General features: G+C 37.3%; 1 protein-coding gene across 4 annotated transcripts in view; it reads right to left on the bottom strand.

The window, feature by feature from the left end:
- STARD8 (StAR related lipid transfer domain containing 8) overlaps positions 1 to 15235 on the bottom strand; it is a 302491-nt gene that overhangs the window by 259047 nt on the left and 28209 nt on the right. Inside the window, exon 1 of one of the 4 annotated variants that reach the window (XM_060755990.2) lies at positions 7537 to 7777. The exons of the other annotated variants lie outside the window; for them this stretch is intronic. Within the exon in view, the coding sequence (XP_060611973.2) occupies positions 7537 to 7615 (79 nt within the window). The 5' untranslated portion in view covers positions 7616 to 7777. Of the gene's footprint in view, positions 1 to 7536; positions 7778 to 15235 lie in introns of those variants that run through there. 4 annotated transcript variants of the gene reach the window in all.

Raw genomic sequence — 15235 nt, forward strand, 5'->3', positions numbered from 1 at the left:
GCAGAAGGGACTTAAAAAGCCCCCAAAATGATAAAAAGCTAAATGAGAATACAGGAAAAAGGGAAGAAAGAGGGAGGAAGGGGGAGAAAAAGAAAGAAAGAAAGAAAGAAAGAAAGAAAGAAAGAAAGAAAGGAAAAGAAAAGAAAAGAAAAGAAAAGAAAGAGGGAGGGAGGGAGGGGAAAAAAGAAGGAAAGGGAGAAGGAAGGAAAGAGGTAGAGAAGGAAGAAAGGAGAAAAAAAGGGAGGGAAAGAAAAAGGGGGAAGGAAGGAAAGTTAGAGAAGGAAGGAAGAAGAGAAGGAAAGAAAAAGGGAAAGAAGGAAGGAAAGAGGGAGCGAAGGAAGGGGGGAAGATGTAGAGAAAGAGGGAGGGAAGGAAAGAAGGAAAGGGAGAAGGAAGAAAAGAGAGACAGAGAAAGAGAAAGAAAAGGGGGGAAGGAAGGAAAGACATAGAGAAGGAAGGAAGAAGAGAAGGAAAGACGGGGAGTAAAGAGGGAGTGAAGGAAGGAGGGAAAGAAGGAAAGAAAGAGGGAAGATTGGCCACAGCAATGCGTGGCATGGCGGGTACAGCTAGTGGGTTTATATATCTGTGGAATGACCAGGGTGGGACAAAGAACTCTTGTCTGCTGGAGCTAGGTGTGAATGGTTCAACTGACCCCCTTGATTAGCATTTGATAGCCTGGCAGTGCCTGGGGCAATCTTTTGTTGAAAGGTGATTACATGTCCATGATTGTTTCCTCTCTGCTGTTGTGCTGTTGTAATTTTAGAGTTTTTTTTTAATACTGGTAGCCAGATTTTGTTCATTTTCATGGTTTCCTCCTTTCTGTTGAAATTGTCCACATGCTTCTTGTGGATGTCAATGGCTTCTCTGTGTAGTCTGACATGGTGGTTGTTGGTGTGGTCCAGCATTTCTGTGTTCTCCAATAAAATGCTGTGTCCAGGTTGGTTCCTCAGGTGCTCTGCTATGGCTGACTTCTCTGGTTGAAGGAGTCTGCAGGGCCACCTTCCATGTTCCTTGATTCGTGGTTGGGCAATGCTGCGTTTGGTGGTCCCTCTGTGGACTTGTCCACAGCTGCATGGTATTCTGCTACGGCTGACTTCTCTGGTTGAAGTAGTCTAAAATTACAACAGCAAAACAACAGAGAGGAAACTATCTGGGACATCTAATCACCTCTCAACAAAAGATTGCTCCAGGCACTGCCAGGCCATCAAATGCTAATCAAGGTGGTCAGTTGAAACATTCACACCTGGCTCCAGCAGACAAGAGTCCTTTGTCCCACCCTGGTCTTTCCACAGATATATAAACCCATTCTCCTACTTCCAACAGACCTCACTACCTCTGAGGATGCTTGCCATAGATGCAGGTGAAACGTCAGGAGAGAATGCCTCTAGAACATGGCCATAGAGCCCGAAAAAACCTACAACAACCCGGTGGTTCCGGCCATGAAAGCCTTCGACAATACATTATTATTATTATTATTATTATTATTATTATTATTGGAGCCCCCGGAGTGCAGTAGGGGCTTGTGCCGGCAGGACTGAAGACTGACAGATCAGAGGTTCAAATCCGGGGAGAGTGTGGGTGAGCTCCCTCTGTCAGCTCCAGCTTCCCATACGGGGACACGGGAGAAGCTTCCCACAGGATGGTCAAACATCAAAACATCCCAGCAGTGTTCCCTGGGCAACATCCTTGCAGACAGCCAATTCTCTCACACCAGGAGCAACTTGCAGATTCTTGAGTTGCTCCTGACACGAAAAATATATATATTATTATTATTGATTTCCAGCATTGTGGTGCAGCTACTGAAAAGGCCGCCTTTTGCATCTCTTTCTAAATATCCAACAGTTTGTTTCTAAGGAAGAGGAACAAACCCTTGGGTTGTTTCAGCCTCGATTTCTCTTTCCCTTTTTCCACTTTACCGAAAAAGAAACCTATTTATGGCGTTAAGGAAATCCCCTTTTGCGGCTATTCTTAGAACTAGGCCGGGATTCCCTGCCAAGGAGAAACTTTGGTCCAAACCAAGAAGGATTTATATATCCTGCAGATTTATGGATGTTAAAATTCGAGCCACGGAGCAACTGGGGTCGACTTGGGAGGAAAAATGGGGAAAGGAGACCTGAAAGTGTGCAAGGGATTCCGAAAATGCCCTCTCCCTGGTTTGAGAGTGTTCGTCCTGATTAATTGTCCAGTCCTTTCCTATGAAAATAGATGAATAGATAGATAGATGAACAGATAGATAGATAGATAGATAGATAGATAGATAGATAGATAGACAGACAGACAGATAGGACAAATGGATGGTTGGATGGATAGACAGGATAGATTGATTGGATGGATAGATAGATAAGATAGGATAGATGGATGGATTAGTAGATACTTTAGGATAGATAGGATGGATGGATGGATAGATAAGATAGGATAGATGGATGGATGGGATAGATGGATGGATAGATAAGTTAGGATAGATGCATGAGTAGATACATTAGGATAGATAGGATGGATGGATGGATGGATAGATAAGATAGGATAGATGGATGGATGGATGAGTAGATACATTAGGATAGATAGGATAGATGGATGAATGGGTAGCTAGATAGGATGGATGGATGGATGGATGGATGGATGGATGGATGGATGGATAGATAGGATGGAATAGATGGATGGATAGATAAGATAGGATAGATGGATGGATGAATAGATACATTAGGATAGATAGGATGGATGGATGGGTAGCTAGATAGGATGGATTGGATGGATGGATAGATAAGATAGGAAGGATGGATGGATGAGTAGATACATTAGGATAGATAGGATATATGGATGGATGAATGAATATGACAATAGGATAAATTGATGGTTGGATGGATAGATAGGATAGGCAGAATGGATAGATGGGTAGATAGATAAATAGGATGGATAGGTAGATAGAATGGGTAGATGGGTGGATGGGTGGATGGATGGATGAATAGACAGAAAGGAAGGCAGACTGACTGACAGACAGACAAACAGAACAGATAGATGGATAGGAATTGAATGAATGGGTAGATAAAATAAACAGGATGGACTGATGGTTCGATGGGATGGATGGATGGCTAGGTAGACAGACAGATAGATAGATAAATAGATAATAGAATGGATAGATGGGTGGATGAATGGATAGGATAGATGGATGGATAGGATAAATAGGGGGATGAATAAGAGCGAGAAAGAGAGAGAGAGAGAGAGAGAGAGAGAGATAGGGTAAATTGATGGATGGATAGATGGATAGGATTGATGGATAGATAGATAGATAGATAGATAGATAGATAGATAGGGTGGATAGATACAATAAAAAACTTTGTTGTGGCTGCCACAAACTATCTATCCTAGCCATCAATTTAAATTATCCTGTCTATCCATCTATCCATCCATCCATTCATCCTACCCATCCATCCACTCATCTATCTATTCTATCTCTCTATTAATCCATCCTGTCCTATCAATCCATCCACCTATTTCTCCATACCTATCCTCTATCTATCCATCCCATTCCATCCAAACATTCTATCCACCCATTCTATCTATCTATCTATCTATCTATCTATCTATCTATCTATCTACCTATTCATTCAGCCATCTATCCAATCCTACCTAACCATCCAACCAGCCAGCCAGCCAGCTGTTCTATCTATTCATCCACCATTCCATCCCATTCCATCCATCCAACCATCCATCCTATCCATACATCCTATCCACACACCCACCTATCCTGTCTGTCTGTCTGTCTATTCATCCATCCTATCCTTCTATCCATTCCATCAATCTATTTATCCACCCATTCATCCAGAACATTCCTTCTAAACATCAGGAGGAACTTCATGATGGTAAGAGTTGCTCAACATGGGTGGACTAAATGACCCTTGGGGGTCCCTTCCAACTCTATGATTCAAGAATAATTTATGGAAATCCAATGTTGTTTAGCTTCCTTATTCAATTTCCATTGTGACCAGTCGCAGTCTTCCTTCAGCAAGACTTTCCCCAGATACCATGGGAAGCAAAAAAACAGAAACAAAAACAACAAAAAAGCTTTGCATGTTTGCATGTCAACATTAGTGTGAGCATGCATAATTATGAAGCCTTCTCCAAAAGGCATCCTGGGAGCCAAACACAAACACACACATCCCATTCTGTATGCACAATCGCAAAAGGCATCTGTTGACACAACTGCCCTCCTCTGGGTCGATTCATTGAGATTCCACGCAACAGGAAGACTCCGGCACATGTTCCAAGCATGATCTCATAGAAATGCAATGCAGGGCCATAATTGCACACCAGGGAGCAAAAGCAGGGAGGATCCACAGAAACAGAGGCAGGTCACTTTTGCTCCAAAACAGAAACTTTTGCAAACTTTTACAAACTTTTGTAAATTTCTGCAAACTTCTACAAACTTCTGCAAACTTTTCCAAGCTTCTACAAACTTTTGCAGACTTCTACAAACTTCTACAAACTTTTACAAACTTTTACAAACTTTTACAAACTTCTACAAGTGTTTACAAACTTTTGAAAACATTTACAAACTTTTACAAACTTCTACAAACTTTTACAGACTTCTGCAAACTTCTACAAACTTTTACAAACTTCTACAAATGTTTACAAACTTTTGAAAACATTTACAAACTTTTACAAACTTCTACAAACTTTTGCAGACTTCTGCAAACTTCTACAAACTTTTACAAACTTCTACAAATGTTTACAAACTTTTGAAAACATTTACAAACTTTTACAAACTTCTACAAACTTTTGCAGACTTCTGCAAACTTCTACAACTTTTACAAACGTTTACAAACTTTTGCAAACTGCTACAAATTTTTGCAAATCTCTACAAACTTTTGCAAACTTTTCCAAAACTTTTGCAAACTTCTACAAACTTTTGCAAACGTTTACAAACTTTTACAAACTTCTACAAACTTTTGCAAACTTCTACAAACTTCTGCAAACTTTTGCAAACGTTTACAAACTTTTACAAACTTCTACAAACTTTTGCAAACTTCTACAAACTTCTACAAACTTTTGCAAACGTTTACAAACTTTTACAAACTTCTACAAACTTCTGCAAACTTTTACAAACTTTCGGCAACTTCTACAAACCTTTGCAAACTTTCACACGCAGCTAAAATATATATACAGCATGGTTCCCCCAATGCATCCTATTGAAAAGAAGCTCACTCTTTGGATCCTCCTTGTTGTTGTTCTCCCATAGAGTAACTTCTCTGAGTTGCTGCAAAGTATGCTACAAGTTGGCCGCAGCATTTTGCTTTGGCTTAACCCAACTGGGAAATGAAAGAACTCAGCCAGTTCTAAACATGAATTTTAAACTCGTGTCCTGTGTTTTCATCTCTCTCCTATGTGTTTAACATGTATTTTATAGAAATACATTTTAATGTTTATCGTTTACATTTTAATCTGTGTGTATATAGCATTTGGGTGTTTTTTGTCTGTGCTGTAACCCGCCTCAAGCCACAACGAGAGGCAGTTAAGAAGTAAATGTTGTTGTTGTTGTCTTGTCACTTTCTCTTTTCACGCACAGCTTTTGCAGCCTTTGAAGGAAGCTGAGGGCAAAAGCAGAGGAAGAGAGGGAAACCGGGACATTTTCAAAGCAATTATAAAACTGGGACAGTAGAGGATTAATTGAGATTGTCCTTATCAAATTGAGACAGTAGAAGAGTTTTCTCTGTTCTTTGTGCAATTTAGAGGATTTGAAGGACAATTGCACCAAGTTTTGTTTGCAAAAGAAAGGCCTTCCTGTCGCTGAGGCTCCCGACCGGCGGCCGCCTTGAAAACTGAGCAAAGTCAGGATTCCAAATCAATATAATATTGTTATTTATTCTAAAAGAAAACAAAGGCTGAAAGGAAACAGCAGAAGTCTCACAACCTTCTCCAGAAACTAGAATAGCAGATTCTTAAAGCAGAAAGCGGTCCCACAAAGGCCATCTAGTCCAACCCTTTTATGCCTTGCAACACAATGAAAGCTCACCCAAAAGATGTCTATCTAGTGTCTGTTGGAAGGCTCCCAAAGAAGGAGAAATCATCCTATTGTCACTATGTAACACAATTTTTGTTCCTGGGTTATCAATGCCATTTCCTAATTGGTTCTATCATTAAAAACAGGAAAACGTTTATGAAACTGCAAAATACTTTGCATATTATTATTGTAATGTTGAGGTTATTATCATCATCATAATGATATATAGATATAATAATAATATAAATAATATTTAATACATTATTGTTGTAATTTTGAGATTATTATGATTATCATAATAATATATAGCTATAATAATAAAATAAATGATATTTAATACATTCTTATTATTGTAATTTTGAGCTTATTATCATCATCATCATCAAAAAACAATGTTTTGGCAGTTTGAGACACTTTCCCCATGTCTTTATGATATAACCAATTATAAAGTGACATTGATCACCCAGGAACAAAAATCATATCACATAGTATTGTATATACATATGCAAAAAAGCAAACACTTTGCTTTTGAAGATTATTATACTTATTATTATTATCTGGAATATTTTAGGGATTATTATACTAATTATTATTATTCTGGAATATTTTATGACTAAACATTATTATTTGGAATATTTGGAGGGAAATATTTTAGGGATTATTATACTAATTATTATTATTCCGGAATATTTTATGACTAAACTTATTATTATTATTATATGGAATATTTTAGGGAGAATATCTTAGGGATTATTATACTAATTATTATTATTCTGGAATATTTTATGATTAAAACTTATTATTATCTGGAATATTTTATGACTAAATTTATTATTATTATTTGGAATATTTTAGGGGGAATATTTTAGGGATTATTATACTAATTATTATTATTCTGGAATATTTTATGATTAAAATTTATTATTATCTGGAAAATTTTAGGGATTATTATACTAATTATTATTATTCTGGAATATTTTATGACTATACTTATTATTATTATTTGGAATATTTTAGGGATTATTATACTAATTATTATTATTATTTTGTAATATTTTATGACTAAACTTATTATTATTATTTGGAATATTTTAGGGGGAATATTTTAGGGATTATTATACTAATTATTATTATTCTGGAATATTTTATGACTATACTTATTATTATTATTATTATTAGGAATATTTTAATATTATTATTATTTGGAATATTTTAGGGATTATTATTATTATTATTATTCTGGAATATTTTGAAGCAGCGTGTGCTAGATACAGAAGGTATTTCCAGAAATGCATTGCATGCTGCAGCCCCTCTTTCTGCCTTTGCAGCTGCCCCATTGAGAGCTATGGGGCCCCCTTCTTGCTTCTCCAGCTGCCCCTCTTTGCAACAAAAGGAGTCCTTGTTGCTTTTGCAAAACAGCTGGAAAAGGCTTAGCGGGCAGGCTTGGTGCTTGCTGAAAGCGTCAAGAGAGCAGGCACCCAAAGAGGGACTTTCCAAAGTGGGAAAGAACTTGCAGTAAGGGATGCAACCAGGCTTACCGGCATGGGACATTCGCTTTCCCTCGGACGCCTGTCCATCGACTGGGAGAAAGAAAGGAAGAAAGGGGCCTGGAAGCATCCGCTTAAGTTTGAGCCCAAGGAAGTTGTGCAATTTCCTTCCTCCAGAAGGTCTTCACGGCAGGGCGGACCTGCTTGCGGAATGCAAAGTCTGTTTTCCTGTCTCTCTCTTTGGTTGCAAAAACCACACAAACCCACACATGGCACCCGGGCAATGGCCAAGAAGGCTTAGGTCTGCATCGAGCATTATATCCCGTGCTCTTCCAGCAAAAGTCACCAGGCAATTCCTCTCCAATGCCAGAGATACAGCTTCATGGTGTAACATTAGAAAATGTGGACCATTTCTGCTCCCTTGGCAGACACCTCTCACCAAAGTCAACATCGACACCGAAATACAACACTGCCTGAGCTCTGCGAGTGCAGCATTTTTCTGAATGAAGCAGAAAGTGTTTGAGGACTGGGACATCCATAGGGAGACCAAGGGGCTTGCTTATAAAGCCATTGTCCTCCCAACCCTGGTATACGCCTGCGAAACGTGGACTATCTACAGACGTCAACATTTAGCCTGAAATACAACACCACCTGAGCTTTGCGAGTGCAGCATTTTTCCGAATGAAGCAGAGAGTGTTTGAGGACCGGGACATCCGTAGGGATACCAAGGGGCTTGTTTATAAAGCCATTGTCCTCCCAACCCTGTTCTACGCCTGCGAAACGTGGACTGTCTACAGACTGTCTACAGAAATACAACACCGCCCGAGCTCTGCGAGTGTAGCATTTTTCTGAATGAAGCAGAGAGTGTTTGAGGACTGGGACATCCGTAGGGAGACCAAGGGGCTTGTTTATAAAGCCATTATCCTCCCAACCCTGTTCTACGCCTGCGAAACGTGGACTGTTTACAGACTGTCAACAGAAATGCAACACTGCCCGAGCTCTGCGAGTGCAAGATTTTTCTGAATGAAGCAGAGAGTGTTTGAGGACCGGGACATCCGTAGGGAGACCAAGGTGCTTGTCTATAAAGCTATTGTCCTCCCAACCCTGCTCTACACCTGCGAGATGTGGACTGTCTACAGACTGTCAACATTGACACTGAAATACAACTTCACTTGAGCTCTGCAAGTGCAGCATTTTTCCAAATGAGGCAGAGAGTGTTTGAGGACCAGGACATCCGTAGGGTTAGCAAGGGGCTTGTTTATAAAGCTATTGTCCTCCCAACCCTGCTCTATGCCTGCGAAACGTGGACTGTCTACAGACGTCACATGCAACTCCTGGAATGATTCCATCAGCGCTGCCTCCGGAAAATCCTGCAAATCTCTTCGGAAGACAACTGGGAAAATGTCATTGTGCTGGAAGAAGCAAAGACTACCAGCACTGAAGCAATGGTCTTCTGCCATCAACTCCGCTGGACCGGCCACGTTGTCCGGATGCCTGACCACCGTCTCCCAAAGCGGTTGCTCTACTCCAAACTCAAGAACGAAAAAAGGAATGTTGTTGGGCAGGAAAAGAGATTGAAAGATGGCCTCAAAGCCAACCTTAAAAACTCTGGCATAGACACTGAGAACTGGGAAGCCCTGGCCCTTGAGCGCTCCAGCTGGAGGTCAGCTGTGACCAGCAGTGCTGCAGAATTTGAAGAGGCACGAATTGAGGGCGAAAGAGAGAAACGTGCCAAGAGGAAGGCACGCCAACTTGTCAGCTCCAGCTCCCCATGCAGGGACATGAGAGAAGCCTCCTACGGGATGGTAAAACTTCAAAACATTCGGGCAGCATTTTCTAGGCAACATCCTTGCAAACAGCCAATTTTCTCACACCAGAAACGACTTGCAGTTTCACAAGTCACTCCTGACACACACACACACACACAAATTATTATTATTATTATTTAGTATTATTATTACACCATGTAAGACTATGATTCTTGGGTTTTAAAGGCCATTTCCTAATTGGTTCTGTTATAAACACAATGGCGAAAGTTTACTAAACTGCAAAAAAACTTTGTGTTTGCAGGACATCTGCAAGTGAATCATATTGGAATGCATTATTGTTATTATTGTTATTATTATTGTTACCCCGCTTTTCCTCTCCACAAGGAGATTCAAAGCAATATTATTATAGATATTATTATTTAAATATATATATATATATATATATATATATATATATATATAATTTATATCCTGCTTTTTCTCTCCACAAAGAGGTTCAAAGTGGCTATGTATCTCTATTATTAGTGTTAGAAAGTATTATTATTATTATTATTTAATTATATATATTATTATTATTTATATCCTGCTTTTTCTCTCCACAAAGAGGTTCAAAGTGGCTATGTATCTCTATTATTAGTGTTAGAAAATATTATTATTATTATTATTATTATTTAATTGTATATTATTCTTATTTATATCTCTAATAATAGAGATACAAGTGGCTATGTATCTCTATTATTAGTGTTAGAAAGTATTATTATTATTATTATTTTATATTATTATTATTTATATCCTGCTTTTTCTCTCCACAAGGAGGTTCAAAGTGGCCATGCACTTTGTATTAGACAGTATTATTATTATTATTATTATTATTATTATTATTAATTAATTAATATCCATAAGGAGATTCCAAGAGGCTTGCATTAAAAAGCATTTCAAAACCATTTGCAGCGCGCTGTGCAAAACACTGCTGGAATTTTACTGGTATTTGCACATTCCTGTCCAGTTCTGGACTTTCCTGTTTGCAGCAGCCATTTCTAGCAACCTCTTGCTTTTTCTATAATGTCCACACATTCAGGGTCATAGATCATCCATGTAAAGATAAGGAAGGAAGTCTTGCTGATCACGGCCTCCTCGCTCTCTTTTGCAGCATTTCCAGGCTTCAGTGTTACGCAACGCACGCTTTTAGGTCACCTGCTAGCAATAATATTTCAAACCAATGACCTAGAAAATATTATTTTAAGTAATATTATTTTAAAATAATATTATGGATTATTAATAATGTTATTAATATTATAGCATATAGTATTATAGAGTTGGAAGGGACCATAAAGGTCATCTAGTCGAACCCCATTCTGATATATGATAGGTAGGTAGGTAGGTAGATATGATATATGATAGATATAGTATTATAGAGTTGGAAGGGACACCCCAAGGGCCACAATCAAAGCCTTCCCAACAGATGGCCATCCATATATATGATAGGTAGAGTATTATAGAGTTGGAAGGAACCCTCAGAGGCCATCTAGTTCAACCCCCTTCTACTATGCAAACAGACACAATCAAAGCCCTCCCAACAGATGGCCATCATCCATATATATGATAGATAGATAGAATATTATAGAGTTGGAAGGAACCCTCAGAGGCCATCTAGTCCAACCCCCTTCTACTATGCAAACAGACACAATCAAAGCCCTCCCAACAGATGGCCATCATCCATATATATGATAGATAGAGTATTTTAGGGTTGGAAGGAACCTTCAGAGGCCATCTAGTCCAACCCCCTTCTATTGTGCGGGAAGACACAATCAAAGTCCTCCCAACAGATGGCCATCATCCATATATATGATAGCTAGATAGATAGATAGAGTATTATAGAGTTGGAAGGACCTTCAGAGGCCATCTAGTCCAGCCCCCTTCTACTGTGCAAATAAGACACAATCAAAACCTTCCCAACAGATGGCCATCATCCATATATATGATAGATAGATAGATAGATAGATAGATAGAGTATTATAGAGTTGGAAGGAACCTTCAGAGGCCATCTAGTCCAATCCCCTTCTACTGTGCAGGAAGACACAATCCAAGCCCTCCCAACAGATGGCCATCCAGCCATAGATATAATATATACGATTCATAGATAAGATAGATAAGATCGTATTATAAAGTCACTTGCTAGCAATAATATTTTAGCAATGGCCTAGAAAATATTATTTAAAATAATATTATTTTGAAGTAATTATTCAAGTATTATTATTCATATTTTATTTTATTTATTTATTTTAATAATAAAATTCATATTATTACATATTATTGATATGATACGATATAGTATTATAGAGTTGGAAGACACACACACACACCCCACAGGACCATCCAGTTGAATGCAAATAAGACACAATCAAAGCCTTCCCAACAGATGGCCATCCATCCATAGATATGATAGACAGATAGATAATTATAGAATTGGAAGGAACCCTCAGAGGCCATCTAGTCCAACCCCCTTCTACTGTGCAAATAAGACACAATCAAAGCCTTCCCAACAGATGGCCATCCACCCATAGATATGATAGATGATAGATAGATAGATAGATAGAGTATTATAGAGTTGGAAGGAGCCCTCGGAGGCCATTTAGTCCAACCCCCTTCTATTGTGCAGGAAGACACAATCCAAGCCCTCCCAGCAGATGGCCATCCATCCATAGATCTAATAGATTGACTGACAGATGAGATAGAGTATTATAGAGTTCGAAGGGATCCTCAGAGGCCATCTAGTCCAACCCCATTATGCCATGCAGAAAAAGCAGAATAAAAGCCCTCCCAACAGATGGCCATTCAGCCTCATAGACATATAGAGTCAAAGACAACAACGAGGCGCACGGGTGCAATGCACCAAAGGAGGAAATGCATGCTTTTCCATGTCTCTTTTCTGTCCCATTTTCAGACTGGAATTTTACAAAACGCAACGCTTGTTCGGCCTTATGCAACTGTTTTGCTTCTTGCGCTTCCTTCATCTCGGGGCCAAAGATAAACTTGCCGACAGGAAATGCCTGGGAGGAAACCAGCCCGGCCTCCAATCCCAAAGAAAAACACCCGGAATAAACAGATTCGGAGGAAGAAATCCCATTGAGATTTGCAGAGATTCCTGCTAAAAGACCCATTGGCTTTCCTTTCCTGGGAAGAGGAAACAAATTGGAAACCTTTAGGTTGCATTGTTTTGCATTGTCTTTAAAAATGTTTACCAAAGTTGCAAAAAGTTGCAAGGAGCACAAATGCAAACTGCAGAACTGCAGATGAAAACAAACTTCCAAGAATACAAAACATAGTTGCAAATACAGGAAGAGGACTGAAAACATGAGTATACTATATATATAGTAATGGAAACAAAAGTAAAAGTGTGCGTTCTGTAATACAAAGAATAAGTCCTGCATATAATTGATGATGATGATGATGATGATGATGATGATGATGATGATGATGCATTAAGGACAACCACACCTGATCAGAGTTTGTGATTCTATTATTATTATTATTATTATTATTATTAATTATTATTATTACTTTTGAGTCTCCTTTGGATGAGAAGAAGCAGAATGGTGATGACAATAACAACAACAACAACAACAACAACAACAACAACAATACATTAAGGACAACCACACCTGGGCAGAGTTTGTGATTCTATTATTATTATTATTATTATTATTATTATTATTATTATTTCTTTTGAGTCTCCTTTGGATGGGAGAAGCAGAATGGTGATGATGATAATAATAATAACAACAACAACAACAACAACAACAACACATTAAGGACAACCACACCTGGTCAGAGTTTGTGATTCTATTATTATTATTATTATTATTATTATTACTATTGAGTCTCCTTTGGATGAGAAGAAGCAAAATGGTGATGACAATATTAATAATAATAACAATAATAATAATACATTAAGGACAACCACACATGGTCAGAGTTTGTGATTCTATTATTATTATTATATCATTATTATATTTATTATTATATTATTTATTATTGAATTTATTAAATTTATTGTATTATGTTTATTACTATTATATTATATTATTATTATTTACATTTCTTACATTTCTTACATTTATTTTATTATTATGTTTATTTCTATTATAATTATTATATTATTATTCATTATTACATTTCTTACATTTAATTTATTATGTTTATTGCTATTATATTTATTATATTATTATTTATTATTACATTTCTTACATTTAATTTATCATTATGTTTATTACTGTTATAATTATTATAATAGTAATAAATATTATTATTTATTATTATTTATTACATTTATTATATTTAATTTATTATTATATTTATTACTATTATATTTATTGCTATATTATTATTTATTATTAAATTTATTAAATTATTACATTTATTATATTATTTTATTATATTTATTATTTTTGTCATTCTATTTATTATTGTTATTATATTTGTTATTATATTTATATTTATTATTATTATTATTATTATTTGTACATGACAACACAGAAGACTTGGTTCTTGTGGGTTTTTTCGGGCTATATGGCCATGTTTTAGAGGCATTTTCTCCTGACGTTTTGCCTGCATCTATGGCAAACCTCCTCAGAGGTAGTGAGGCAAGTATCCTCACTACCTCTGAGGATGCTTGCCATAGATGCAGGCGAAATGTCAGGAGAAAATGCCACTAGAACATGGCCATATAGCCCGAAAAAACCCACAGGAACTTAGTGATTCCAGCCATGAAAGCCTTCGACAATACACAGAAGACTTGTTTGCACTGAAATGAGGGGATGGTACATTATTATTATTATTATTATTATTATTATTATTATTATTATTATTATTTCTTGCCTGCCTCTCATCATGCCTTGAGGTGAGTTACAACACTGTAAAACACACACATGATAATATAAACGTGTTGCTTCTGGCCAGGCAGTGAATGCAAAGCAGAGCAGAGGGTGAGTCCTGGCACCAAAATAACGAAGATGGAAGGAGGAAGCCATCTAAATGAATTGCAGACCCTTTGCAAGTTGCATCGTGCAAGTAAAAGCCTTGCAAAGTCTTGTGTTCTGCTTCTTCCAAACCTTTTCCTGGCACCAGATGAGAGGCCGCGGTTCCCAATAAGCGAGAGTTAGTTAAACAGCGTCACGCCATAAATGTCCCCGGCACACGCTGCAAGGATCATGCGTCACTTATTAACCGGCAGCAGAGATAAAGCCACTTGGAAGCCGTAAGCTGAAGGCCATCTAGTCTGACCCCTTTCTGCCATAAAGGAAAAGCACCATCAAATCACCCCTGACAGATTAATAATAAATTATTGATTATTATTTTTAGTTAAAATAATACTAATATTATGCTTAATAATATGAATAATAATAATAGAATACTAGATTTGGAAGAGACCCCCAAAGGGCATCTAGTCTGCCCCTTCTCTGCCAGGCAGGAAAAGCACCATCAAAGCACCCCTGACAGATGGGCATGCAGCCTGTTTAATAATAATAATAATAATAATAATAATAATAATAATAATAATAATAAATTATTAAAATAATACTAATATTATGCTTAATAATATGAATAATAATAATAGAATACTAGAGTTGGAAGAGACCCCCAAAGGGCATCTAGTCTGATCCTTTTCTGCCAGGCAGGAAAAGCACCATCAAATCACCCCTGACAGATGGCCATGCAGCCTCTGCTTAATAATAATAATAATAATAATTTATAATAATAATACTAATATTGTGCTTACTATTATGAGTGATGATAATAATAGAACGATAGATTTGGAAGAGACCCCCAAAGGACACCTAGCCTGACCCTTTTCTTCCAGGCAGGAAAAGAACCATCAAATCACCCCTGACAGATGGCCATGCAGCCTCTGCTTAATAATAATAATAATAATAATAATAATAATAATAATAATAAATAATAATAATAATAATAATATTGTA

This window comes from Anolis sagrei, chromosome 10, assembly GCF_037176765.1.
Source record: "Anolis sagrei isolate rAnoSag1 chromosome 10, rAnoSag1.mat, whole genome shotgun sequence".
Lineage (NCBI taxonomy): Eukaryota > Metazoa > Chordata > Lepidosauria > Squamata > Dactyloidae > Anolis > Anolis sagrei.